Consider the following 23,512-nt stretch of genomic DNA (forward strand, 5'->3'; position numbering starts at 1 on the left):
TTTCCATGACCTTACAGGAAACGACGGTACCTTCAAACTAAGGTTGGACACCTCAGCCCTTGTGCTGCGTTCACGTCATGTGGGTACTTGTGTAATTACTTATTCGCGTCAACATCTCAGTCATAATTACGACTGAAAGCTCCCACGTGTGCTTAAAAAGTAAATGAGTTTACACAAATCAGCCAAAGCCGATCGTTGGAGGTAATGAAAGGCGGGTTTGAGGGTCTTGGTGCTACGTTGACCGCGCACACGCATAACTCTGCAGCCCTAAACCATCGTGAGTTGTGTGATGATGTGAACGGTAGCAAGTTGTAAATCTGATCTCATCGTTCCCAGGTTCTAGTCCAGAAGACATAAATGCTGCAAAATGGTTTCAACAACAGTTTCTCATTTACGGATAAAACACAAAGCGAGCGTAAAAAGCAAAACACCACATGTGAGGTCATTTAAGACACATTTGGGGACCAGCCCCAGAGCAAACGAACAGTTAGAGTTCGGAAGAAACATTTAGAAAATACGCCAAAGCAACAAGAGGTCGTGTAATATTGGAAGCTGCCCGCAGAAGCCCAGATTCTTGCCACCGAGTACAAACCATCGGATGCTTCGTCCCTTACACCGACGTCACTCGAATGACCACCTCTCCCGAGTCACTGTCCTGGCCGAGGTTGTTTCGGGGCACCAGGCCGGGGCAGAAGGGGCCCAAACAGAGGCAGGTCCACGGCTGCGGCCCCAGCTGCGTGGGGTGTAAGCGGCCGTTGGGCCCGAACGTGGTCAGAGGCAACCAGAGCGTCCTGGGGGATAGGGAGGAATGGCCGGTGCTTGTCTCCTCCATGTCTTTGGCTTTATCGTAGCTCTGAACGTCCCAGTGGAGGTTCACGGCCCGCCAGCGCATGAAGACGTTGTACACCGCTGCCCCCTCGTGGACGATCAAGCCTGTTGCAAGGACACAAGCATTAAAGGAAAGATCAAGCTCCCCAACATGTAACACGCATCATCCTTAAATAACCCCCAGACAACACAGGTTTAACGAGTGACTGTAGAGAAGGTCAGAGAAGCCAGCGTTCAGCCTCTAACCTGACTTCAAGGTTGGTTTACAGGTCGTGGTATCTTAGTGCGCACTCCCACTGTGCGTCCGTCCCGCGCCTCGTGCTTTAGGGTCCTTGTCCCCCCCTCCAGGCCCGTTTGTACTCACACTACCTGGGCCTCGGAGAATGCTTCTTGCTGCCTATACGTCATCACGCCGTAACACGTCACACGCATTGATGACGTCATGGCGATGCGTGGCTTTGTTTCCAGATCTTTCCGTAGACCTCTGAGTTTTTGTGCGTCTTGTCGACTGTTTTTGAATCTTTTCATCGACCAAATCTGCAGTAAACACTCCACCTCCGCATCACACCAACGTGAACCTTTCACCGCCATTGTTTTAAATGTCCGTGCATGGTCCCTCCTTCTTTTGTCTATGTCCCAACAGGCGCACAGGAAATGACCTCAGAGCCGCCGTAGGCCTCGTGCTCGTACACGTGCAAACGCTCATGCTCGTACACGTGCGCACGCGCTTTACAAAAGCCCACCTCTCTCAGACGGGCCGTGGACGACCAGCTGGCCGCAGTTATGCGTGGAGCGGTTGCACTCACACTGGTCAAACGCACTAGGCTTTGGCCCGGTGCGGAAGGACAGTGTGAGTGCGCCCTAAGTGGATGTGCATCCAAAACAAATAGCTAATTCAGCACTTTTAATGTTGCAAAATTTGCCAGAATTATGGGCTAAATCAGAAGGTCTTTACTTTAAGTAAATCCAAAGTGTCAGGTTGTAACACTGGTAATCAAGCAGACGGGGAAAGATGATGCCAGCTAATGCGAGCTGTGACTTCAGTGCTCAGCCTGAACGAATGCTCGGCTCCATCTGTGTGCTGCGTTTGGTCGTCTGTGACCGAGACAGGGGACAAACATGTGAAGTCTTCTCCCTTTCTAATGCACAGATGAATGAGTTTCATGGAGGGTTTGAACCGTATCTGCGGATAACAGCTGCGGGACGCTCACCTACGCAGACCAGGTCCATGAAGCCGTACATGCCGTAGCAGATCTGGAAGAGGACGTCTCTGCGCTGCCAGACGGCCTGCGGGCTGAGGGCGGACCACAGCAGCCAGGAGATGCTGGCCACCAGGAAGAGAGAGCCCAGGAACACGGCGATGATCTGCACCTTCTCCACCAGGGTGATGGTGATGGACTGCCACTGCACACAGAGAGGGGACACTGTGATTAGCTCGGGGCAGCACGGTGAAGGCATTCAAAGGTCTTTTTTAACCACTAATGCTGCTGAAAATAACAGCAAACCTCTGCAGCAGCATGAGAAGAGTCCCTACACACACAACAAAGCACCAATGGGCTCCTTCCACTGTAATGGACTTTACTATGAGAGAAGCTGGTACAGGGGCCAGTAGGTAAGTCTTTAAAACACTCTTTAATAAACTCTGGCTTCTCTAACTACGCTGTTGCTCCACATTTTGATTTCTTGAGATGTGTACCTTCTAAAACGTACTCTACAACCTTGGCCTTTGCCTGCTTCAAGGTTGTTTTTTGCATCCCTAGAGACATTTTTTGTCTTTTTGTGGTGGTTTTGCATCTATTTTTTGTCATTTTGCATCTTTTTGTGGTGGTTTTGCATCTATTTTTAGTCATTTTGCATCTTTTTGTGCTGGTTTTGCATCTATTTTTAGTCATTTTGCATCTTTTTGTGGTGGTTCTGCATCTATTTTTAGTCATTTTGCATCTTTTTGTGGTGGTTTTGCATCTATTTTTAGTCATTTTGCATCTTTTTGTGCTGGTTTTCCATCTATTTTTAGACATTTTGCATCTTTTCATGGTGCTTTTGTATCTATTTTTAGTCATTTTGCATCTTTTTGTGGTGTTTTGCATCTATTTTTAGTCATTTAGCATCTTTTTGTGGTGTTTTGCATCTATTTTTAGTCATTTTGCATCTTTTTGTGGTGGTTTTGCATCTATTTTTAATCATTTTGCATCTTTTTGTGGTGGTTTTGCATCTATTTTTATTCATTTTGCATTTTTTTATGGTGCTTTTGCATCTATTTTTAGTCATTTTGCAACTTTTTGTGGTGGTTTTGCATCTATTTTTAGTCATTTCGCATCTGTTTGTGGTGCTTTTGCATCTATTTTAAGTCATTTTGCATCTTTTTGTGCTTGTTTTGCATCTATTTTTAGTCATTTTGCATCTTTTTGTGGTGGTTTTGCATCTATTTTTAATCATTTTGCATCTTTTTGTGTTGGTTTTGCATCTATTTTTAGTCATTTTGCATCTTTTTGCGGTGCTTTTGCATCTATTTTAAGTCATTTTGCATCTTTTTGTGGTGGTTTTGCATCTATTTTTAGTCATTTTGCATCTTTTTGTGGTGGTTTTGCATCTATTTTTAGTCATTTTGCATCTTTTTGTGCTTGTTTTGCATCTATTTTTAGTCATTTTGCATCTTTTTGTGGTGGTTTTGCATCTATTTTTAATCATTTTGCATCTTTTTGTGTTGGCTTTGCATCTATTTTTAGTCATTTTGCATCTTTTTGCGGTGCTTTTGCATCTATTTTAAGTCATTTTGCATCTTTTTGTGGTGGTTTTGCATCTATTTTTAGTCATTTTGCATCTTTTTGTGGTGGTTTTGCATCTATTTTTAATCATTTTGCATCTTTTTGTGTTGGTTTTGCATCTATTTTTAGTCATTTTGCATCTTTTTGCGGTGCTTTTGCATCTATTTTAAGTCATTTTGCATCTTTTTGTGGTGCTTTTGCATCCATTTTTAGTCATTTTGCATCGTTTCGTGGTGCTTTTGCATCTACTTCTGTGTTTCAGAGCTAAGTGAGACGTGCAGAGGAAGAAGACAGAAAGCACTGAATAACTGAATAAACAGGAGTGTTGATGCTGAGGAGACGATGGTGAAGAAAGCCGAGCTCTGCTGAGCCTCAGCTGTGTGTTTGTGTTCAGTCTGCCAGTGACTCAAGTCCCATCTGGAGCCAACAGATCTGAATGTTCTTCAGTGAAAGAAAGCATCCAGGACGCAGATATTTCAGGCGTCAGGAGTGTGAGTGTGTGTGTGTGTGTGTGTGTGTGTGTGTGTGTGTGTGTGTGTGTGTGTGTGTGTGTGTGTGTGTGTGTAGAAATGAGGACTGAAGGAACCCTGATGCTCTAAACCCCAGAGCAGTGATCTGCTCAGTAACGCACAGCATCGTTCTGTCACTTTCAGCTTCATCGCTGCGGTGGAAGCTGGAGACGCAAATGTCATGATACCATCATGCCCCCATTTTCCTTGTGTGTGTTTTTGTGTCCCTGTCTGTGTTCTTCCTCCGGTGTCTCTCCCCCTGTCTGTGCTGTGTGTGCATGTGGGCGTGGCTTCTGCTCCACAGGTGAAGAAGCGTTTTACCTGCCACGGCGTCTTCATGTTGATGGCGATGACGTGGAAGCGGTAGCAGCAGAGCTCGCAGGTCCAGCAGCCTCGCTCGCTGATCCACTTCAGCAGGCAGTGCTGGTGGGTGTACCGCACCGAGCCGTCACACCGGCACGGGTTCAACAGGTCGCCCTGGAGACGGGAGAGAGAGCGGGCAAAGGTCACGTTTGAAGGAGATTAAAAAGAGAGACAAAAGATGTGTACCTTCTAAAACTCACTCCACAGCCTTGGTCGTTTTTTGCATCCCTATAGTCATTTTTCATCTAAGTGGCGGTTTTTCATCTATTTTCAGTCATTTTGCATCTTTTTGTGCTGGTTTTGCATCTATTTTTAGTCATTTTGCATCTTTTTCTGGTGGTTTTGCATCTATTTTTAGTCATTTTGCATCTTTTTCTGGTGGTTTTGCATCTATTTTCAGTCATTTTGCATCTTTTTCTGGTGGTTTTGCATCTATTTTTAGTCATTTTGCATCTTTTTGAGCTGGTTTTGCATCTATTTTTAGTCATTTTGCATCTTTTTGTGGTGGTTTTGCTTCTATTTTTAGTCATTTTGCATCTTTTTGTGGTGGTTTTGCATCTATTTTTAGTCATTTTGCATCTTTTTGAGCTGGTTTTGCATCTATTTTTAGTCATTTTGCATCTTTTTGTGGTGGTTTTGCATCTATTTTTAGTCATTTTGCATCTTTTTGTGGTGGTTTTGCATCTATTTTTAGTCATTTTGCATCTTTTTGTGGTGGTTTTGCATCTATTTTTAGAGATTTTACATTTGTTTGTCATAATTTATGTCACTTTATGGTCGTTTTGTGTTTATTTTCAGTCATTTTTGGTCTTTTTCTGTAAACTTGTGGTCATTTCTCATCTCTTTGTGATCATTTTGTGTCTATTTTGTGTGACTTTATGGGCCCCTGGGCCTGTTCAATCATCCACCCATGGACGCACATGTAATGGGTTACGTCTTGCACGGTTGTCTGTGGTCGTTCCTGCTACAGTCGGGTGTCTCAGGACAAGAATGTTTGAGGCTCTTTAAACTGATTTTGAAACCTTCAGGAAACAAAAACACACTGAACGAGTGGTCGTGCAGGAGAAAACACTGCAGCTGTTCGAGTTAAATGGTCGTTGTCTTTTTAAATCACTTTTTTATTTCCCATCAGCAGCAGGAGGAATAAAAACCCTGTCCTGACTCCGACTCTGAGCCCAAAGGAAGGAACGTTTCTGCCTGTTTCATCATTCAACAGCTGTGAGAAGCTTTTTCCTTTCACACACTGCGAACGACGTAACAACCACTGACTGAGATCGCACTCTTTACCTGCTCCTCACACTTAGCATTCACATCTTCTATCCGGATGTTTCTATTGTCTTGAACCCTCTGCACCAGCGACACCGTCTTTAAGAAACAACACAGAAGCCCGGCTCCTGGGTCGATGTTAGAGCCGCCCCCCAAATATTAATCTCACGTCCACTTTCAAGGTCTACGTGTCAACTTCCCCATCGCTTTGGCCTTTTCCCTCCCAGCAGGTCGTACATCAAAGCAAACACACGGCTTGTTCACCAGGAGGCTTCACCAGCATCGCTCAGATCGATGATCATTCCTCAGAGCTGATATTAAGGGCAGGATGCAGCTCGCCATTAATCTCCACCGCCGTATCCATTTGTTCTTTCGTTGCTGTTCCTTCCTCCGGGCGTTCCTCAGAGCAGCCATTACTGTAGCTTTGACCTGGCGGCCGGGCTGTGAGTGGCATATTAATAGTATATTAAGGTCAGTGGTCAGGCGGATCGTTTTTCATCGTGTCATATTAACCTTGTGGGTTTAAAAGGACCTCGGAGGCTTTCGCTTGAATTAACCTGAGCGTCTCAGCCGCCCAGCGAAACGCTTACTGATAAGAAAAGGGAATAAAAACACCGTCAAGGAGGATTTTTAATCTGTTTCTGAACTCTGAGAGGAGACGTTTAAGGATCAAAACACTTATTTAGTGTTCAAAAATGGCCGACGGAGACTTAAGTTTAACTAGAAAGTCAACACGGCTTCAACTGAGACTGCGAACAGAACTTTAGTCCTTTAAAAGCTGCTGAAAACGACGGTTAGGGCGCCCTCCCACTGTGCCTCCGTCCCGTGCCCCGTGCTTTAGGGTCCTTGTCCCCCCCTCCAGGCCCGTTTGTACTCACACTACCTGGGCCTCGGAGAATGCTTCTTGCTGCCTATACGTCATCACGCCGTAACACGTCACACGCATTGATGACGTCATGGCGATGCGTGGCTTTGTTTCCAGATCTTTCCGTAGACCTCTGAGTTTTTGTGCGTCTTGTCGACTGTTTTTGAATCTTTTCATCGACCAAATCTGCAGTAAACACTCCACCTCCGCATCACACCAACGTGAACCTTTCACCGCCATTGTCTTAAATGTCCGCGCATGGTCCCTCCTTCTTTTCTCTACGTCCCAACAGGCGCACAGGAAATGACCTCAGAACCGCCGTAGGCCTCGTGCTCGTACACGTGCGCACGCTCGTGCTCGTACACGTGCAAACGTGCTTTACTAAAGCCCACCTCTCCCAAACGGGCCGTGGACGGCAAGCTGTCCACAGTTATGCGCGGAGCGGTTGCACTCACACTGGTCAAACGAACTAGGCTTTAGCCTTTAACCTGTTATGGCGCGGTGCGGAAGGACAGTGTGAGTGCGCCCTAAAAGCTGCAGAAAACGATGGTTGGTTCATCTTAAGTTGATATTGTTTTGTCAAAGAAAGGTAATAATCGACCAAATGATCTGAAACCAGGGTCCACTTGATGAGGAGTGTCTGGAAAAGTCTAGAAAATGATCCTTTGGTGAATTTCGGACTCGTCGTCCATGTGATGGAAACAGAATGTGTTCAGTAACTTCTCATTATCACTCATCTGCTCAGAAACGCGTATTTAAAGTGTCAAATTTCCGTTTCACAATCTCCCTGATAACTGGCGAGCTTGCCCGCGGCCTCATGGCTTCAAAATCAGATATCCGTCTGGACCCGAGGCAGAGCGATTAGATTAGTGCTGCTAACAGGCCGCGCTCAGAAGACAGGATATTCACTTAGACGTTTACTGCCCTGACTCCTCTCCTTCCTTTACGCTCCCGTCCCTCAGCGGGAGGGAGGCTTCGCTGTCACGAGCCAAACAGGCCTGCGGAGTGTCAGGTTACAGAGACAGAGAGTCCGTGTGTCCCTGCAGGTCCACGTCTGTCCGTCCACCTCCAGGAAGGCGTGCAGACAGTCAGACGTGTGTGCATCACTCGGGGAGGATCTTCATTAAACAGAGATTATGATGCAGTTGTGTGTCGATTGGACAACGGACTGATGCTGACTCAGTTTTCTAACTTAACTGAGGCACGAGAGAACAGCTCTCCTCAGTTAGTGTCAATAGTGGAGAGCTGATCCCAGCTGACATCGGGCGTGAGGCGGGGTCCACCCTGGACAGGACGCCAGTCTATCACAGGACACATAGAGACGAACAGAGACAGACAACCATTCACACCTACGGGTGATTTAGAGTCATCAATGAACCCAACACCTGCACGTCTTTGGACTGTGGGAGGAAACCGGAGAACCCGGAGAAAACCCACGCAGACACGGGGACAACATGCAAACTCCACACAGAAGGGCCCCAGCCGGGATTCAAACCAGGAACCCTCTCGCTGTGAGGCGACAGTGCTCACCACCACACCACTGTGTCAACCCTGTTACGCAAATGTGTAATTCTGAAAGTGATCTGTAAGCCGGGACTAGTTTTGCTCTGAGTTTGGTGTCGAGCAGAATTCGACAAAAACTTTATTTAAATAGAAGAAGAAGTCAGCAAGTCGACCTCCAGGACACACCACCGAACTAAAAGCTGTGGTTCTCACGGTAACGATCACATGACACTCATTTATAATGAACAGGAAACTAAAAACTGTGATCCAGATCTGCAGATGATAAAACATTGTGATTATGTTTTATTCATAAAAGCAAAAGCTCCGAGAGCTGCACAGTTGTAATCTGGGTGCCTTCATTTCAAGTTAATCAAGCAAAAATATACATTTAATGATGGAGTGCATGTGCCGAGTTATGATTTATGGAGACCCCCCCCCCCCCCCCTATCTGCACCCCTGTTTCCAGCGTGTCATCTGTTGTGAAAGCGGCTCAGTTGCAGCTGTCAGCCAATCAGAACCAGCACCGTGTCCTCCCCTTCATTTAATACAAATCACCTTTCCCCTGAACCCTGGACCCTGGACCCTGAACCCTGAACCCTGAACCCTAGACCCTGGACCCTGGACCCTGGACCCTGAACCCTGAACCCTGAACCCTGGACCCTGGACCCTGAACCCTGAACCCTGGTCCCTGAACCCTGGACCCTGGACCCTGGACCCTGAACCCTTTCCCCTGGACCCTGGACCCTGGACCCTGAACCCTAGACCCTGGACCCTGGACCCTGGACCCTGAACCCTGAACCCTGAACCCTGGTGCCCGTCAGACCCGCGGTGTGTTTACCTGCTCTGCGCCCTGGAAGCAGATCCGGCAGCTGGGAGTGGGGATGCAGGTCTCGCTGCTGCAGTTTGAATGCATCGTCTGCTCCTTGCGGGCTGTGCCCCCGACGGCCCCGTCCTCACCGGAGAAAGTCCCCCCGTCGTTCCCCTCGCACGCATCCCTGCAGCTCCGGCCCTCCCGGCAGCCCTCTCCCTCCTCTCCATGCTCCGGCTCCGCCTCGTCCTCCGCCTCGTCCTCGGGGTGCCGCCGTCCTCGGGATCCGTGCGGTTCTTCCTCCTCCCAGGAGAGGCGGTGGGTGACGGCGGTGTCCCCCTCCGCCTCTCCGCGAGCTGGACCCGCGTGTCCCTCCTCTGCGCTCATAATAAAAAGAAAAGTCGAGATCAAATTGCATCGGTGCCGCCCCGAAGCCCGTCCACCAGCGCTGCGACGCAGGGATGTGATGCAGCCTTTGGGCTCCCGGATCACGGATGTGCCTCCGAACCAATCGCGCTCCTGCGGCCGGACCTATGGCGCGGCGGCCTGGCTGAGCTGCGGATCAGCGGCCGGACCCCCCCGGTTCTGCGGCCCGTCGGTCGGCAGGAACCGCCTCATGCGCTCCGGAGACCCGGGGAGCATTTCCACGCAGCCCCCTCCATGCATGGCACCGGGACTGAAGACGATCCCCCCTCTGCCCCTCTTCTCCCTCCTCCTCCTCCTCTTTGGTCCGCACGGAGGGAGCTGACAGGCGGAGGCGTGAGGGAGACCGCCCCCCCCCCCCCCTCCTCTGGTGAGACCGGGTCTTCACCCTGCCGACGGGCTCTTGAGCAAGAGTCCCGAGCTGCTGCAGGGTCTCTGGGGGCTGCTCTCAGGAAACACAGAAGACCGTGTCCCCCGAGGAGAGTACCGGGGATGGAGCAGCCGTGCACGCGCCGCACACGCACACAGACGGTGACATCCGGACCCTGTGGTGTGGTGAGACCCGCAGCCCGGGTCAGAGGGTCAGAGGGTCAGAGGGGGGCTGCCTTCACCCTCTGGAGCCTGTGGTTGGTGGAGAGTCCTGCCCCGTGTCCGAATTACAACTTAAAGAAACATCATGAAAGAAAAATAAATAAAAAACTACTAAACAGGTTTTATCCTGTCCCCCCACCCCTCAAACCCCGACACTTCACCATCAATCCCACAGATTAGCTTCCTTTTTTTACTCATTTTGCATCTTTTTGTGCTGGTTTTGCATCTATTTTTAGTCATTTTGCATCTTTTTGTGATGGTTTTGCATCTATTTTTAGTCATTTTGCATCTTTTTGTGGTGGTTTTGCATCTATTTTTAGTCATTTTGCATCTTTTTGTGATGGTTTTGCATCTATTTTTAGTCATTTTGCATCTTTTTGTGCTGGTTTTGCATCTATTTTTAGTCATTTTGCATCTTTTTGTGGTGGTTTTGCATCTATTTTAGTCATTTTGCTTCTTTTTGTGGTGGTCTTACATCTATTTTTAGTCATTTTGCATCTTTTTGTGGTGGTTTTGCATCTATTTTTATTCATTTTGCATCTTTTTGTGGTGGTTTTGCATCTATTTTTAGTCATTTTGCATCTTTTTGTGGTGGTTTTGCATCTATTTTTAGTCATTTTGCATCTTTTTGTGGTGGTTTTGCATCTATTTTTAGTCATTTTGCATCTTTTTGTGCCGGTTTTGCATCTATTTTTAGTCATTTTGCATCTTTTTGTGCTGGTTTTGCATCTAATTTTAGTCATTTCGCATCTTTTTGTGGTGGTTTTGCATCTATTTTTAGTCATTTTGCATCTTTTTGTGGTGGTTTTGCATCTTTTTGTGGTGGTTTTGCATCTATTTTGAGTCATTTTGCATCTTTTTGTGGTGGTTTTGCATCTATTTTGAGTCATCTTGTGTAATGAAGTTGTATTAACTGCTCATAAATGCCAAACAGGGACTTAAACTGTCGCAGTTCAGCCCACTTCTGCTCTGGGTTTCAGAAAAGGACAGAAACAAAGTCTGAATGACGACAGGAGCTTGCGTTTTAGCATCAGCCTCCCAAACGTGCGATGATAAAGTCGGAGGAGGAGACGACTCTTCCTCCTGGAGGACGTCCATCACTTCCCAGGGAGCGGGTCAGTAATGGACTCTAATGCAGCAGAGGAAATTATCCACTCATGTCCAATCACAACCTACGAGGCCCCGATCGATACCAGGTCCCCAGGGTGAGGAGGGAGTCCGGATCATGCTGAGAGCAGGGAGGGCCGGGTGAACGGCCTGGTTTGGATCAGGAGGGGGGCGGGGGGGTCAGACGGACCACTTTTTGGACCTTTACCTGGCGTCCGTCCAGCCAATGCATTCATACAGGACACATTCAATCAACTCCCTTTATCAAGGGTTCATTATTGGAACTACACACTTTATTACTGGTTCATAATTCTGTCACTCCTGCTTTACTTTTGCATCTTTTTGTGGTGGTTTAGCATCATTTTTAGTCATTTTGCATCTTTTTGTGGTGGTTTAGCATCTATTTTTAGTCATTTTGCATCTTTTTGCTGTGGTTTTGCCTCTATTTTTAGTCATTTTGCATCTTTTTGTGGTGGTTTTGCATCTATTTTTAGTCATTTTGCATCTTTTTGTGCTGGTTTTGCATCTATTTTTAGTCATTTTGCATCTTTTTGCGGTGGTTTTGCATCTATTTTTAGTCATTTTGCATCTTTTTGTGGTGGTTTTGCATCTGTTTTTAGTCATTTTGCATCTTTTTGTGTTGGTTTTGCATCTATTTTTAGTCATTTTGCATCTTTTTGTGGTGGTTTTGCATCTATTTTTAGTCATTTTGCATCTTTTTGTGGTGGTTTTGCATCTATTTTTAGTCATTTTGCATCTTTTTGTGCTGGTTTTGCATCTATTTTTAGTCATTTTGCATCTTTTTGTGGTGGTTTTGCATCTATTTTTAGTCATTTATGAAAGTAAACTGCATTTTTATAATAATACAATGTTTGTAAAACAAATCACAACAAGCATTTTTTTAGGGGGATCATTTTCTTCTCTGTTAGATAAAGCTGATGCTGGTAACTTTCTAGCCCAACGAAGCAGCGGGGGTCACACATGGATCAAGAGTGTTTCTGGAACATAGTTTAGTGTTTACAGGTTTGCACCGTGGCGGCTGTGGGCCACTGGTCCTCAGCTTCTCCAGCCCGCGTCAGTGTTCTAGGGCAGGTTATTGAACCCCGGCAGTGCCGTCGGTGCATGAACGAGACTTCAATGAGATCCTGAAAGTGTGACTGTGGTTGGTTGTGTTAAGCATTTACCAACATTTACATTTACCAAAGTCAGGAGGGACTTTTGCCTCTGGGGAACAAGAGACGACTGAATCTAATTTATTGGGAATCCTCCAACAGTTGTGTGATCTGAGTCTGGATCAAAGTGGTGGACTGACAGACTGACACGTCCACGCTAACATGGCTAAAAAAGAAATACATAAATTCCTACGGCGGGTTTGGACCGACTCCAGGAAACAGAAGGGAGCCGATCGCAGCTGTGATCTAAATATTCAAATGTGTCCAATCGGGACCGTTTCCAGAAGCAAAGAGACTAAAAAAAACGTCTCGGTAGCTTTGCATTAGAGACAGAAGCTGCCATCTGCCCGTCGAGCACTGTGAGATGTACACTTTACAGGATTTCAGCTGTTTTTTTATCAAAATACCACGAAGATCTGAAGCAGATTTGGAGGCAACGATATAAAAACGGACTCTTAAAGACACGGAACGATCAGCATCGACCTTCAGAGGCACGCACCGCCTCCTCCCACGACTTCCACGGTGCTAATGCCTCTCAGCCATCTGCCCCGTTCATCTCCCCAACTCGTCCTGATCAATTAGTCTCCTTCTCGCCGTCGGCCTGTCTACAGGGCCTCTTCCTCTTCCTCCTCCTCCTCCTCCTCCTCTCTCGCTTTTCCTGTCGGCTCTGTCGAACAGTGTGCGCGCTGTACGGGCAGAGTGCCATAAACCCCTGAAACCATCACGCCGCAAACACTCTCCGGGCCCCGCCTGCAAAAGGAAGTGGGACAGCCTGCCAAGGATAAAGTGGAGGACCGCAAACAAATGGAGGAGCTGAGCTCATTAAAGGAGCCGTGTGGTTGGGTCAGCATCCTGCTCCCGATGACATCATCCACGCATCCGAGCCCAGTCATTGATAAATCTGATGTACCTGAAAAGAACGAGGGAGAGATCAAATCACTCGCTTTAGGGAAAGTAGCAATAAAGTCAATGAGTGTAGGAAGCGCTCTCTGTGAGGAAGAGGAGGATGCAGCTCTGCTGGTGGGGAAAACACTATGATTCAAGTTGGGAATTTCTTTTTCAGTTCAAATCAGTTAAAGCAATTCTTACCTTTCTGCCATGTTCCCTCCAAAGTCCCGCCCTCTTCCCCCGCCTGACCCCTGACCCAGTGCACTCAATGTTCCAGGCTTAACTTTAGTCAGTTCATTCATTCATCTTCAAGCGTTTGTCCCTATCAGGGGTGGAGAGCGGGGTGGGGCTGACATCGGGCGTGAGGCGGGGTCCACCCTGGACAGGACGCCAGTCTATCACAGGACACAGAGACGAACAGAGACAGACAACCATTCACACCTACGGGTGATTTAGAGTCATCAATGAACCCAACACCTGCACGTCTTTGGACTGTGGGAGGAAACCGGAGAACCCGGAGAAAACCCACGCAGACACGGGGAGAACATGCAAGATTCGAACTAGGAACCCTCTTGCTGTGAGGCGACAGTGCTAACCACCACACCACAGTGCCGTCCACTTTAGTCAGTTATCCTGCATAGTTAACACGTCAGTGTGCAGTTGTAGGTCTGTTATCATGTTACACTACTAGAATCTTTAGTTGTGATGGACATTTGACAACGCAGGGCTCAAACTTTCAGAAGTAGTTCTCACCTCATCTCATCTTCAGCCTCTTATCCGGGGTCAGGTCGCGGGGGCAGCAGCTCCAGCAGGGGACCCCAAACTTCCCTTTCCCGGGCCACATTAACCAGCTCTAACTGGGGGATCCTGAGGCGTTCCCAGGCCAGTGTGGAGATCTAATCTCTCCACCTGGTCCTGGGTCTTCCCAGAGGCCTCCTCCCAGCTGGACGTGCCTGGAACACCTCCCTAGGGAGGCGTCCAGGGTTCATCCTTACCAGATGATCCTGAACCACCTCAACTGGCTCCTTTCAACGCAAAGGAGCAGCGGCTCTACTCCGAGTTCCTCACGGATGCTGAACTTCTCCCCCTCTCTCTAAGGGAGACTCCAGACCCCCTCCTGAGGAAACACATTTCACACGCTTGGACCTGGACCTGGTTCTTTGGGTCCTGATTCAGAGGTGGTTGCCAGACTTAGATAAATAAAAAAAGACGGCCGTGTGTATGATAAATATTAAAGATATTTATTTGTTGGATGTAGTATGAGCACGCTGCATCATTAGGATAAAAAACATGTTATGAAACATTTCCTTAATAATTATCTGTTATTTGATCCATATTGTGTCAAAACATTGTGATTTAATCTCCATCTAAGTGGTAGTTTTGTTTTTCCAGTGAGGTTGATGATGAAAAGCCTCGCCTGGATTCATCTGACGTCGTTTTAAAACACAGCGGACTGAAACTTTCCACGCCGTGATGCAGCATCACAGAGACGACGGGTCGGACGTTTGGGGAAATGCACCGCGGCTGCTTCTTAGATCAGACTCACTAAAGTAAAGTAAAGATGTTTCCATGTTAAGGTTTCTTCCTGCAGTTATCAGCATGGCTGCCTGCGTCACTGATGTCACGTACTCTGAAAGTCTTGTTGGCTGAAAACAGCAGCAGAGATCATGAGATGTTAAAAAGCACCGGTGCACGTCGGGCTCCGCTCCCGTCCTGCTTCAGAACATCACTTGGAGTCTGAAGTGCTTCTGCTTGGTGGAGTTGTGGGACATTCCCATCTTCAGCATCCATTTGGACTTCATCATCTGAACGTACTGCATGTCTCTCTGTTTCTGATACAAGGCGCCGGCTCCTGAGAGAGAGAGAGAGAGAGAGAGAGAGAGACACACACACACACACACACACACGTACAAAGAGTGTGTCAGAACGTTGTTCAGGAGCAGTTTCCTCACAGTTATGAGTGAGGTGAACACAAGGGGGAGCTCTTTCTGCAGCTGCACGATAACATGTACCCGAGACAAAGGATCACAGTGAATCACAGACACACCAGTGTCTCTCATAAAGGAAGGAGCTGCTCTGAGCTTTAAGGAGCGAGTTAAAGCTCCCCCTCCCCACCCCGCAGCGGTGGTTTGTGACCCGGAAATAGAATAAACCAGGAAGCAACGACGCCAAAACAACCTGAAAATAACAACAACAATAGAGCGTTACCTTTAAACCGAGGGAGGGACTTCGCCATGGCAACTAACATCACTACCAAGAATTATTATTGTCGTAGTTCTGTCCAAAAGTCGGCCTCTTGTGATTTTGACGAAGGGGAACGTGAAAATAAAGCCGTATTCCAAGCAGCTGTACGTTGACGGAGGAGGAGTTACTGTCGTTTCCCATTCAGCCCCCTCACTTATACCGCTGAGACGTCCTGTTGTGTTTTTTAACCCCCTCACGTATACGAGGGGAACTTCAATAATCGATTATTCCCTTAACCGGGGAAAGACCATCTTCAGGTAACTGATGTGACTGATGAGGCGTCCGGTTGTGTTCTTTAACCCCCTCATGCCGCCCAAGTAGACGTCATAGTTCATATAGTCATAGCCTTTCCTCATATCATGACTTCATGCAGGTAAGTGCGGTAAAGAGCTTCACAGCTGCGGAAACTTCAGGTTGAATGTGGACGAAGCGAAGCTCCTCTTTCCTGTTTCTCTCTTTAAACTGATAAACATGAACCGAATGCCACACTGTCGAGTGTTCCCGGCTGATTCTTACCTCCGTCCCCAGCCCAGCCCAGAGCTTTGTACTGCCGGAGGACTCTGCCGACGGCGCTCCTGTTGTGGGTCAGCACCACCGCCCTCTGAGCTCCGAACCGCTGTTTGTAGTACCTCATGAGGGAGCGGTGGCCGATCTTAGCACCTGGAGAAACACGCAGCACGTGCACTCTGTTACGACATGAACACGTTAAAAGCTAATATTTACAACAAGCTGTCATTACATCACACCGTCTGACTGACAGTCCAGACCCCGCAGAGATTCAATTCACAAGGATTTGACGGAGAAAAGCAGCAAATCCTCAAAATCTGCGATTCAGATTATTTGCCTCCCCATTCCCAAATGTTCTACGCTGTAGCGCAGGAGCCATTTTGTCTTTACCTTTGCCCATGTTAAAAACTTATCTCCAGTCACCTGAGGGGAGTGTCAGCTCCAGCGTATCGTCGTCGTACTCCAGGTTCTTGTCATCGAGCAGCTCTTCTTCGTCGGTCTCAGGATCCTCGCCCTCCTTCCTGTCGGGGTAACTGCTCCTGTTGGCAAAAAAGGAAACAAGGTGTGACTCAGACGGACGAACACGCAGCTTCAGATCCCCTTTTACCTGCAGGAGGAGAAACATTTGGACGTGACTTTGTTACCTGAAGTCGTAGAAGTCTGCAAACTCCAGGGCGGCGTCCCCGTCTGTGAAGAGTTTACAGTGGCTTTTGTCCGTCATGTGACTCTGCACCGCCTCGGTGGAGTAGAACGAACGGCCCTTCTCGTTGCACCACAAACACACGTTTCCAGCACCGACTTTCTCTCCTGCGACACAGAAAAGGAAAAGAACAATAACATTTCTTTCACTTGTGTAACATGAGCACTGATGAGCATATCTAGCATGAACTGGGCAGTGCTCCAGGCACGTCCAGCTGGGAGGAGGCCTCGGGGAAGACCCAGGACCAGGTGGAGAGATTAGATCTCCACACTGGCCTGGGAACGCCTCAGGATCCCCCAGTTAGAGCTGGTTAATGTGGCCCGGGAAAGGGAAGTTTGGGGATCCCTGCTAAAGCTGCTGCCCCCCGACCCGACCCCGGATAAGAGGCTTAAGATGAGATGGACTGAATATCAACAAACTGAAGGAGAACTGAAGTCGTCGTGCCACTCTCTTTAAAGCCACCAGACTTTTACTCTGCAGAAAATGGGAGCAGCTGGTCCATCGCTGCCTCGATCGGTTAGTTAGTTTGTGTTCTTCTCTGACTTGTTTTAAAGAGTTGTTGGGAATTAACAAACTAAGTTACCGATGGAGGCAGTGGAAGACCAGCGACTCTGGTGGCTTTGAAGAGAGCAGAGATGGGTAGCACAGCTTCACTTTCCCGTCGTAAAGGGTTTTCTGACGGCACGGTAAAGCTGTGAAAATATTCTAAATATATCGACGCTTCAACTGAGGTTTTAGGGAGTTTGCAGGGCAGCGGTACACAACCTCTGTGTCAGGAGGGCTGTCTGCTTCACCACTTCAGAACATCCAAACTGTCCCTTTAAAAGAACTCTGGTCACGATCAGGGCCAGAGAAACTGTTGTTTTGGCTTGAACGCTGGGTTGTAGCGCTCTCCGGGACCTTTTGTCGACCATTTGCGAATGTGCGACATAAAAGTTTTGAATATTCCCAGCAGATCAGGAGGAGCCGTGTCTTGTTTCTGCTGAGCGAAGTGATGGAGGGTCACTATGGAGACTTCGGCCAGAGCACAAAATAAAAGAGTCTCCTCGTGTGATTTCTGAACACAGTCAGGAAGCTGAAGCAGGAAAAGCTCGCACGTTTTCGCTGCGTAATATTCACGTTCTGTTGAAGTATTCATGAGAAAAACAACAGTATATATATATGAATATACTGAAGTTCAAGTTAATCACAGGAAAAAGACTCGCCCGTGTGTGTAAAGGCCTTTATACAGTCACAGTAGGTTACACAACCGTAGAAAAGGTGTATCGTGTTAATAAAGCACGTGCACACGTGTGTCATAGGTGCGCTCCGGCGGTAAAAGATATAATACACCCCCGCTTGAAGCCGACTGTATTAGAGACAGAAAAGTGGATTTGGGGATCAGCAGATTAAAGCCCTGACCCTTCACACTGCGCGGGGATCACCCACCCGAGCTTCCTCACGTCTGTGCCGCAAACTCACCGAGGTAGCGGACGAGGCCCTTGACGTCGACGAGGAACTCGGCGTCGGGGAGGAAGAAGCTGTGGACTTTGGTCATGTGGGCGACGTTCTTCATGAGCGACTTGGAGTGGTGGGAGCAGAAGAGGCAGTCGGTGACGGGGACGGAGCCCGGCAGAGCGGCGGGCTGAGGGTCAGAGGCAGCCGCCGGGTCGCCTTCCTCTTGATCCATCACCTCCTCCTCATCCTCCTCCATGTCGTCATCATCGTCTTCCTCCTCGTCCACGTCCTCCCACTCTCCTGGAAGGTTGTGATTAGAACATGGTCACATTTTAACACAAACGACTTATAAAGACCTTAAACTCTAAATTCAAACATCCCGACATTCTGCAGCTTCGTCTCACAACTGAACTGAAGTTTAGTTAATTAATAATTCACTGTGAGACCGTATCATTGACAGGGTTCGTGCACCTTTTCAAAGGTCAAGTTAAAGGCTTTTCCAGCACCGTACAGCTCTGGTTAAGATCATAGATGTCTGCGAATAAACAGACATCTATTCTCATTTCAGGCCTCTGCCTCGTCGTTCCCGGATCGGATATGGGATGAATGGGTCCGATCCAGCGTTCTGATCCAGTCCTTTCTGTTTTATTACCACAGACGGAGGAGGGGAGTTAGAACGCACCGAGAGACGCAGCGTTGGTTTTTGGTCTTTTCATGAGATTCGATGACAGTGGAGCACAATTCATCTGAGGACCTGAGGGACTGTGAGCAGACCGGTTTAAAAGGTAGATTAAGGGCGCACTCACACTGTCCTTCCGTCCCGGGCCAAAACTGGTTTTTCAGCTAAAGCCTAGTGCGTTTGAGCAGTGTGAGTGCACCGCTCCGCTCATAACTGCGGACAGTGGGCCGTCCATGGCCCGTTTGGGAGAGGTGGGCTTTGTAGAGCGCGTTTGCACATGTACGAGCACGAGTGTGCGCACGTGTACGAGCACGAGGCCTACGGCGGTTCTGAGGTCATTTCCTGTGCGCCTGTTGGGACGTAGAAAAAAGAAGGAGGGACCATGCGCGGACATTTCAAACAATGCCGGTGAAAGGTTCACGTTGGTGTGATGCGGAGGTGGAGTGTTTACTGCAGATTTGGTCGATGAAAAGATTCAAAAACAGTCGACAAGACGCACAAAAACTCTGAGGTCTACGGAAAGATCTGGACACAAAGCCACGCATCGCCATGACGTCATCAATGCATGTGACGTGTTACGGCGTGATGACGTATGGACAGGAAGAAGCATTTGCGTGAGGCCCAGGTAGTGTGAGTACAAACGGGCCTGGAGGGGGGGACAAGGACCCTAAAGCCCGGGGCACGGTGCGGAAGGACAGTGTGAGTGCGCCCTCAGTGATGGTTGTATTTCCCCTCCTTACCTTCCACAGCCGTGGCTCCATCTTCCTTCTCTCTCCTCTTGGCTTGCTCCTCCAGCCACATCACCCTGGGGGGCTTCTCCAGCTTCTCCGCCCTCTGCCTCGTCGCCTCTTGTGACGGCCCTCCTTGCTTGGCCGGGCTCGGCCTCTGCTGCTCCTTCAGCGCCTGCTGCAGGGCCTCGTTCCTGGCGTCGTGATCCACCTTCTCGTCGCCGAGTCCTTTCTCCAGGTTCTTCTCGTTCATCTTCTCCACTTTCCTCTGGGCGGCGAGCAGCGCCTGCTTCTCCGCCTGCTGGTGCTTGTGCGACTGCAGGTGGTTCCTGTAGGCGTTGGCGCTGGAGAACTTCTTGCTGCAGACGGCGCAGCCCTCCGTGGCCATGGTTTCGTTCAGCTGCTGTTCGGCGGCCGCCCGCTGGGCCAGGACGCGCTCCTGGAAGTTTTCAGCAGTGACTGACGGCATGTCGGCCACCTTGCGCTTCAGGTTGTAGCGGTGCCAGTCGGTTTTGTAGTGCGCTCGCTGCACCTCGCCATCCGCAAAAGCCACTCGGCAGCTGATGCAGGTGTAGGACGACATGGTAACCTGACGGTGAGAAGGTAAAGTCACATTACGGTTAGTTACACAGCTCAAAATGACACATTTGTCTCAAGGTCTTCACAATTTATTACTTAAATACGACACATGTGGCGTTCTGTCAGGAAAGGAGAGAACATCAGACCAAATTGGAAAACTGGCCAGTTTGGGCGGCAGTAGCTCAGTCCATAGGTGACTTGGCTGGCAGCCTGTGTGGACCATGAATGGAACGTGGACTGGTGGCTGGAGAGGTACCAGTTCATCTCCTGGGCATTGTAGAGGTGCTGTTGAGCAAGGCACCGAACCCCCAACTCACGCCCGGAGACGCAGTGAGGTGCCCCAACTGCTCGGGGCACCAGTCATTGGCAGCCCCCTCGCTCTAATCTCTCTCTATTACATGTATATAGGTCCTGTCTGTGCATGAGTGTGTGCATTTCGGGCCTGTGTGTGTGTGTGTGTGTGTGTGTGTGTGTAAAATGAATTTGCGGGACAAATAAAGGAATTCTTCTTCTTCTTCATTTTTACCATAAGAACTGCAACCAAAAAATATTACTTTTATTTTTAAATCAGTCCTTGGCCAACAAACAGTCCTGAAGCCAAAGTTATTCACCATAGGATCATAAATGACAAAACCAAAAACAGGAAATCCTCACATCAGAGGGTAGAATCATCCCGTTTGGCATTTTTACGTTTAATAGTGCAACACTAGAGACTCCAAAACTACCATGAATTGAATTGACACCTCTGTTAGTCGAGGAAAAGTAGAGTACTGGCACCAAAATAAGCAGAAAAAGCACTATGCTCGTGCAGAACGGCCCATTTCAGAACCACATATCCTGTTTACCTCCTCAGCGTCAGGTCACCATGACGTCCTACACCTGCATCAGCTGCCGAGGGGCTTTTGCAGATGGCGAGGTGCAGCGAGCGCACTACATGATAACGTCTGTTATGATTTGGTACTATAAATAAAATTGAATTGAATATCATGATAATCGTGTATTATAATTAGTGCTGCATCAATGTGCACAGTACACCACCAGGAGAAACAGGACAACCAGCGTCTCTTATTCCTCTCTTAACTCCTTTATACTCTGTTTAATCTGGTTTCATCCACAGTCACAGGAACAGTCTCGTAAAGAACAAGCACCTGAAAATGATACTGTGTTTACTTCCCACCACTGTTGTTGAATCAGGCCTAAAGACACTTTCCCATAACACAACATGGAGGCACTCTTCACTTCATGATCCTGATTCTTTTAGTCCCAGACTGGTCCTGGTCCAGTCCCAGCCCGGTCCTGGTCCAGTCCCAGCCTGGTCCTGGTCAGATGCGTACATGAACTGATGAAGCCTCTTGGATGAGAGGTGAAACGTCTTCCTGACAAATAACCAAGTCCAGTTGCTTTTGACTGAAATTGCTCTGAGGATGATTCTTTTAGTCCCAGACTGGTCCTGATCCAGTCCCAGCCTGGTCCTGGTCCAGTCCCAGCCCAGCCTGGTCCTGGTCCAGGTCCAGTCCCAGCCCAGCCTGGTCCTGGTCCAGGTCCAGTCCCAGCCTGGTCCTGGTCAGGTGCGTACATGAACTGATGAAGCCTCTTGGATGAGAGGTGAAACATCTTCCTGACAAAGAACCAAGTCCAGTTGCTTTTGACTGAAATTGCTTTGAGGCTGATTCTTTTATGTGCTTTTTTATTATTGTTTTAGGGACTTTAGTGGTTTTACAGTTCATGCATTTGTCTGATTTAATCATTTTTAATTATTGGCTATTATAATGTGCTGTATTGAATGATGATTGCTGTTCTTATTGTATTTTTATTTGTATTTATTTTCTGTAAAGCACTGTGACTGGCTGCTTGTACGCATGGCTCTATATAAATACATTTACTTTGACTGTCTGTAACACAACTTTAGCAAAAGCTGTACCTTTCATAACAAAATGTATTGCTAACACCTGAGCTAAGCTAGCAGGTTTAGCTCAGGTGTAACGTTAAAGGTCCAAACAAACTGAACTTTAATATGAGAGAAAATGAATATTTAAAGGACTTTTGCTGATCCTGAAACACTTAAACTAAACACAGGACACGCGTTATGGTTCAGCTGTGATGTCGGATGATGTTGTGACTGTTTCTGGGTTAAATAACATTCATTTAATGGAATAATTAGTTGTGTAACATCGAATCTGGTCGGTTTGTTAGCCTAGCCTAGCCTAGCTACACATAAGCTATGCTAGCTAACTGTCGGGTAAAGCCACACGTCAGTAAAGCAGATTGAGAGCGGTACCTAATATCAGAAAACTTCATTATTAATAATTAATTAAACACTCACTGTTAAACTGTGGTTAAACGATGCTAACATCGGCTAGCTAGCACCCACGGATCAGAGTAAACATTGCTAATAGCGGCTAACAGGGAGAGCTAACACGGGCGGGTGTTCCGGGTTTACTTACGTATTCAGCGGTGAGAGGTCTCCTCCGATAAAAGTGTTTCAATATATTTATATATATTAAATATGTAAATATATGTGAGTGAGCTCCTGTTTGTAACACACCGCACACAACACGCGACAATGACTTCCGGTGAACTCTGAACTTTTTCTACTTCCTGATGTTTTTTTTGGACGCCCCCTACCGGTGAGGAGGGTGTACTGCATTACATCACCTTAGGACTTATATTACTAATTATTATAATTATTATTATATTATAGTATTATTATTATTATTATTATTATTATTATTATTATTATTATTAATATTATAATACTACTACTTATTATTATTATTATTATTATTATTATTATAATTATTATTATTATTATTATTATTATTATTATACTACTACTACTACTTATTATTATTGTTATTATTTTTATTATAATAATAATAATAATTATTATTATTATTATTATTATACTACTACTACTACTTATTATTATTGTTATTATTTTTATTATAATAATAATAATAATTATTATTATTATTATTATTATACTACTACTACTACTTATTATTATTGTTATTATTTTTATTATAATAATAATAATAATTATTATTATTATTATTATACTACTACTACTACTTATTATTATTGTTATTATTATTATTATTATAATTATTATTATAATATTACTACTACTAATTATTATTATTGTTATTATTATTATTATTATTGTTATTATAATAATACTACTACTAATTATTATTATTATTATATTATTATTATTATTATACTACTACTACTAATTATTATGATTGTTATTATTATAATACTAATACTACTACTAATAATTATAATAATTAATATTTTTCTAATAATAATTATTATTGTTATTATTATTATTATTATAATTATAATACTACTACTAATAATACAAATTATTATGATTATAATAATTATAATATTACTACTACAACTAGTAGTACTGTTACTACTACTACTAATAATTATTATTATAATTATAAGAATTATAATAATAATACTACTTCTAATACTACTACTAATAATAATAATAATTATAATACTAATAAATAAAAATAAAATACCAACTTATCCTATC

At 46.4% G+C, this 23,512-nt stretch overlaps 2 protein-coding genes across 2 annotated transcripts; both read right to left on the bottom strand.

Annotated features, from left to right (window-relative positions):
* Positions 1-610: 610 nt before the first annotated feature.
* Positions 611-9,388, bottom strand: marchf11 (membrane-associated ring finger (C3HC4) 11; the record flags this gene model as incomplete). The annotated part of the gene is made up of 4 exons (XM_083928076.1): positions 8,938-9,388; positions 4,424-4,579; positions 2,040-2,232; positions 611-933 (listed from the first exon to the last, which is right to left on the bottom strand). Exons 1-4 carry the CDS (start codon positions 9,292-9,294, stop codon positions 611-613), a joined length of 1,029 nt encoding a protein of 342 aa, XP_083784202.1. The 5' UTR covers positions 9,295-9,388.
* A 4,956-nt stretch (positions 9,389-14,344) lies between these two features.
* znf622 (zinc finger protein 622) lies at positions 14,345-22,530 on the bottom strand. The gene is made up of 7 exons (XM_083928069.1): positions 22,407-22,530; positions 19,396-19,972; positions 18,001-18,276; positions 16,484-16,646; positions 16,263-16,378; positions 15,849-15,992; positions 14,345-14,940 (listed from the first exon to the last, which is right to left on the bottom strand). Exons 2-7 carry the CDS (start codon positions 19,964-19,966, stop codon positions 14,807-14,809), a joined length of 1,404 nt encoding a protein of 467 aa, XP_083784195.1. The 5' UTR covers positions 19,967-19,972; positions 22,407-22,530; the 3' UTR covers positions 14,345-14,806.
* Positions 22,531-23,512: the final 982 nt, after the last annotated feature.

This window comes from Echiichthys vipera, assembly GCF_963691815.1.
Source record: "Echiichthys vipera genome assembly, chromosome: 15".
NCBI classification, from domain to species: domain Eukaryota; kingdom Metazoa; phylum Chordata; class Actinopteri; order Perciformes; family Trachinidae; genus Echiichthys; species Echiichthys vipera.

What these genes read in the sequence shown, in the direction of transcription:
- znf622 (XM_083928069.1), bottom strand. Translation starts at nt 19,966, where the DNA reads ATGTCGTCCTACACCTGCATCAGCTGCCGAGTGGCTTTTGCGGATGGC. An exon ending in GGGCCTCGTCCGCTACCTCG is followed by an intron (nt 16,647 to 18,000) that starts GTGAGTTTGCGG and finishes TCTGTGTCGCAG; the next exon opens with GAGAGAAAGTCGGTGCTGGA. An exon ending in GCAGACTTCTACGACTTCAG is followed by an intron (nt 16,379 to 16,483) that starts GTAACAAAGTCA and finishes TTTTGCCAACAG; the next exon opens with GAGCAGTTACCCCGACAGGA.